Raw genomic sequence first — 5,581 nt, 5'->3', positions numbered from 1 at the left:
TTTGTTATCAAAGGTGCACCACTTCGGATAGGCATTGTTTTGGTTCTCCCCCTGACTATCGGAAGTGGGACTCGGTCGCAGAGGCGGCGCTCGCTCTTGGATCTCTGGCGACGTTGCGGGGTGTCCGCTGTGGATGGCGCCAGAGGTTGTGGACTCGTCGGAGAACTAGGCTGCAAGAGTGGAGATGTCACCAAGTGGAGATTTCACCGACGGGAAGAGGTCATCGGAGTAAGGCTCGGTTAAGAGCTGATTTGGCGACGAGAAGAATCGGTGATGAGAAGACTTGATGATGAGACTCTTGCGGATAGGAGGCTGTCTGCAAAAATTAGCCTTTGATGTTTCTGAATTTGGAAGATATGGAAGAGTGAAAGAGCTTTTGGCGTGAGGCCGTGAAATAAGCTCAGAGTTTTTTTTTTTTTTTTTTTTTTTTTTTTTTTTTGAGTAATGAAATGGTTAGAGCTTTTGGTATTGGACCAGGAAATAAGCTCATTTTTTTTTTCAGATTATATAATAAACTATACCATGTTGAGTTGATAAAGAAAGATAGAGAATCGGAGAAGAGAGAGAGTGTTTCGAGACTTTGAATATAATTTTTTTTTGTGTGTTCCGCCTGACGACGATCGCCGTCGGGCAGAGTTGGCGGAAGCTTTGAGGTCGAACTGCTCTACTGCTCTGATACCATGTTGAAATTTAGAGAGAGAGAGATTCGAATCTGAGAAATATATTCATCTTGTTATTGATATGAAATTGTATCACCTATTTATAGATATGATGGATACATTAGACTAGACTAGATACATGATCAGTGTAATAAATGAGCGTAATAACTACTTCTAGGAAATAGAAAATAATAAATATATACAGAGAACAAGACATAGGAAATAGCATGAGAAATAAATGCGACAATTTCCCATGTGGAATGAGTTCCAAGGAGTGAGGACTTCTGAGGCAAGCTTGTCAGCGGAAGGGCGAGCTGGCGAGCTCGACGCGGAAGGGCGAGCTGACGAGCTCGACGCGGAAGGGCAAGCTGACGAGCTCGACGCGGAAGGGCGAGCTGACGAGCTCGATTTCAACAGCCGAACTGCCGAGCTGGATTTCAACAGCTGAACTGCCGAGCTTGATTTCAACATCTGAACTGCCGAGCTTGATTTCAACAGCCGAACTGCCGAGCTGGATTTCAACAGCTGAACTGCCGAGCTTGATTTCAACAGCCGAACTGCCGAGCTTGATTTCAACAGCCGAACTGCCGAGCTTGATTTCAACAGCCGAACTGCCGAGCTTGATTTCAACAAAAATACTATTATTTTTTTATATAAAATTTTGATTTTCTATTATACATAATATTAATACTTCTGCTAATTTTATCAATTTAAATGTAACATGGGTAAATAAGTCAATTAATAGATGTTAATAATCGTTGTTGGCTATTTAACAACTATTAACGAAATCATGTCTAATATACAATTCCCATGTTTCATTATGGCTGTTACTACACTGTCCTTAAAATTATTTGATTAGCACAATAACTAAGATTATAAGTTTAATGCAAAATAATTAAGAGATTTGTAACTAATTAGGCCACTTTAAACATGTGATTTTGGATCTAGCCTATGTTTGACAATTTTTAGAGATATAGCCAAATGGTTTATGTGGCAATAATAAAATTAATAATAGGTTTCATTTTTTAATAAAACTTAAATATGTCAATAAGTATATTTTTATTTAAATGTTAATATATATGCATGTATGGGAATGCATACATACATATATATATATATATATATATATATATATATATATATAGTATTACACGTAACTTAACAAAAAAGTCCCACATTAGTAATGAACAAGAGTTTTGTAATACAAAAAAACTATATAAAGAGATCTATTATTCTAGCCTGAATTAACTTGTACGGGCTTTTTTTTTTATTAATGGGCAAGCTAAGTTTAAAAATATGAATTTTGCCTCAATTTTGGGTATTTGCGGTATATGACTAATTCTGCGCGGTATTTGCGGAATTTATACCAAAATGCGAGTTAAATAACATTTCGCTACCGCACCTTTACCCGAGATGAGATCTCGCGCGAGATATCCCCATCTCGCACGAGATTTTAATCACTGGTATAACGGCGATAGAATCGGAAAAGATAATAGTAATAATAATAATAATAATTATTATTATTATATATATAAGAGAGAGAAAGAGGGGACGAGAAAGAATTGCAGAAGAAAGAAAAGTAAAAAAGAAACTTTTTGTTCTCTGCACGCAAACCACCACTGCGATTTAAAAACCTCAACACGCGCAAGACGAGGTATACTTTTTACTATAAATATAAATAGATATCAAACACTCACATTAAACCAAACACCCACAGCCCAACCATGACTGTAAAATATTCTCCCTAATTATTTTTTTTGTCGTTGTATTTTTTCTCCGATTTAACGTTTTTTTTTTTGCAGTTGAAATACCTTTGCCAGGGATGCCAGGCCCCACTATTCGTCGAATCGGCGCTCATCGGAGTCGGAATCGAGCACTTACCTTCGTACATCTCGGAGCCAGCCAGTGGCGGATCCAGACTCGGGGGGGGGGGGGGGGGGGGGGGGGGGGGGGGGCAGGCCTCTTATGGCCTTCAACGTGGGTCCGCCACTGGAGCCAGCTAAGGTCTACTACTTCTCGGCTAGCTGCGCCGGCCAAGTGGTTCCTCACGGAGGCCAAATTCTTCCTCTGAAAAGCGGCGACCGAATTCAACCCGTCCAATGCTCTTCCTGCCAAAAGGTCATTGGAGGAAAGGTCGACACGACGGCCAAGGCAACGCCGGTGAAGTATAAAGGATTTTTCATCATCCTAAGATCGCGGTCGACGCTGAAGAGATCGGCAGTGAAGACGTGACCCTCCCGCCGCTGATCGCCAAATTCGAGAAAGACGTAACCAAATCCCTTATCGATTTTGTGATCGATAAATGGGTAAAATAGCTTATTCCGTTTGTTTTTATTCCGTCTGTTTTTGGTATTGATACTTAAGATGATAATAGTTGACTATGTCTTTTATGTTTATATTTTCATTTAATTTTTTCTTAGTTCCTTTTCATTTTAATTTTACGAAAAACTATATGTTATCTAAAAGATGATATGTTGATGAAATCATTGAAAATTTGAAGTATTTAGGGAGATAGAATTTCCCCCATTACTTTTTCAATTTGAATTTCCCCATTACTTTTGTGCCTGTGAAAGTAAAAGCCTAACCACCACCACTACCATGGGAGCACGAACTCACTCCCCGGCCCAATCCCCGGCCGCCGAAACCCCATCCAAGTCCGCTGAAGCCCCATCGGAGAATATCCCGGTGGTGGAAGCCCCGCTGCGGAAGGCCAAGCCCGCCCCGCCGGACGTGGCAAAGATCCTCGAAAAGGCCGGCGGGTTCGGACTCTTCGCTCGGATCCTCTGAAGCACACAGGTGGCGAGCCAAATGGAGGTCCAGCTCAAGACGACAGCGAACACGCTGACGGTGCTGGCTCCGACGGACTCGGCGTTCTCGGGGCTGAAGCCGGGGACTCTCAACTCCCTCACGGCGGAGCAGAAGGTGATGCTCGCTCAGTACCTTATTTTATGTATTGTTAAATAAAATGAGATTCATTATTAGTATTCAGGCCCGGCTAAACCATGAGGGTACTAAAGCCAAGGCTTTAGGCCCATTAGCAAAAAAGGCCCAAATATCAAATATCCGAGTAGATTAATCGACCTTTGAAATATATACATCTAATAAAAAAAAAATCTTGTCAAATTAAGTGGGTGGGATGTGACAACCTTAGGCCTTAGGCCTGCTTTGAGTTTTAATTATTAGGAAAAATATAGTATTTAATTGCTCTCACATTTATTAATTTTTATTTAATTTTTTGTTCTAATAGTATATCATCACATCACAAGTACAACCGCAGTACCGCACCATCATATTAGGATTCTTTTTTAATATATATATATAATATATATATATATATATATATATATATTATGCCTATTTTCAAAATTTTGCTTTAGGCCCTCAAATTGGTTAAGCCGGGCCTGTTAGTATTGTGAAATTAGTGATCAAAAGCCGGTATTTAAATTTTATTAGGAAGATAAAGTAGTTTTATTATATCTAATTCATAAGTTATATATGCCTAACATTATTCTTTACACTAGGGGCTAGCATGTTTTAGGACTTTGAGTATTAAGTATTTTGGTAGAAATAGAATACATACATTTATTTTAATTAAATTGATGACGTACTCCAAAGATAAATAAACTATTATACAATTAGCCAAACTAAAAAACCTAAATTTTGAATAAATTGGTGGTGAGATATATTAGAATTGTTTGGCATAACTTTGTTTTTTAAAAAAAATGTTTCCTAAATTCAACTTTTAAAAAAATTTATTTTTCTCAAAAGCTATGAAAAATTAACTTTCACTAAAACTTATTTTTACCAAACGCTTAAAAACGGTTGGACTTTAAGAAAAAGAAGCTAAAATCAGACTTAATAAATTAAGCCAAACACAGTCAATTATTTACCATTCGGCTTTCGGTGACGTAACTGGGTTGCATCACGACTCGGAAATGAGGCTTGTCGGACACAAAACGGCGGGCCACCCTCAGACATTTTTTCTTCTGGCTTTTGTCCAACGATTTCTTGGAGTGAATAATATCGGCTTTCGAGCACCTAACGGGAACGGCTTTTTTGTTCTCCTCATTTTTTTTCTTCGATATTCGTTGTCCTCTCTCGGGCGGGTAATCGTCGACATTGCAAGCAGTCATGTCGAACACGTCGACCTTGAACACCGAGCCTCCCTCGTACTCGAACAGCAATGTGTAGCCCACTTTGATCGAGTGATGGGCCACGAATTCGGGCCAGCCCTCGCGCAACCATATCGTTTTCTCGTCTCGTCTTTTGACCCGAATTTCCCACTTGGAGCCCGATGGAGGCTGTAGGGTCACCGAATCCGATAGGGATTTTCCGTGTCGTGCCGCGAATTTCGGGGCAAGCATCTTCAATACATACATGAATAATGTTAGTTATAACTTGTATGTAAGTTATATACAAATCAATTATATGAATATACTTACAAGTTTGTCCTTGCGCAAAATGACTTTGAGGAATCTAATAGCCATGGTTGTGTACCTCACTATATCTTTTTCCACTAGTGCCTGAAAAGAAATAAAATTAATAAATTTCATAAGAGTCATTTATAGAGCTGGGAAGCAAAGAGAGAAAAATGGACTAATTTTAATATCTCATTTTGGAGTAATATGGATAAATAAAATATATCATATTCCAAAAAAAAAAAAATACTATATGCTAATAATCTAGCCAAAGACAGAGCAATCAAAATGCTAATTTTCACGACAATATACTATATTGTAATAAAATAAGTTTTCTGTTAGTGTTCTCAAGAAATTAACCAGTTTTCTGTTAGTGTTGTTTACACGGCCTAGTTTGTAGTTCGGAGTGTGGAGAGCCACAGTCAGAGGCAAAAACCATAAGAAAAACAGCTCTTGAGAGACTGGTGACAAAAAGAAAACCCACCTCTAAAACCAGAACAAAAA

The 5,581-nt window shown here is 38.7% G+C and overlaps 1 protein-coding gene across 1 annotated transcript; it reads right to left on the bottom strand.

Annotated features, from left to right (window-relative positions):
• Positions 1-3,239: 3,239 nt before the first annotated feature.
• Positions 3,240-5,146, bottom strand: LOC149382077 (uncharacterized). The gene is made up of 3 exons (XM_089601454.1): positions 5,102-5,146; positions 4,550-5,023; positions 3,240-3,599 (listed from the first exon to the last, which is right to left on the bottom strand). The coding sequence occupies exons 1-3, from the start codon at positions 5,144-5,146 to the stop codon at positions 3,240-3,242; spliced, it is 879 nt and encodes a 292-aa protein (XP_089457580.1).
• Positions 5,147-5,581: the final 435 nt, after the last annotated feature.

The sequence above is a fragment of the Urtica dioica genome, chromosome 11 (genome assembly GCF_054948205.1).
Source record: "Urtica dioica subsp. dioica isolate 48M chromosome 11, U.dioica_male_clone48M_v1_H2, whole genome shotgun sequence".
NCBI classification, from domain to species: domain Eukaryota; kingdom Viridiplantae; phylum Streptophyta; class Magnoliopsida; order Rosales; family Urticaceae; genus Urtica; species Urtica dioica.
Note: the sequence above shows the minus strand (reverse complement) of the source record. Positions and strands in the feature narration are given on the sequence as shown.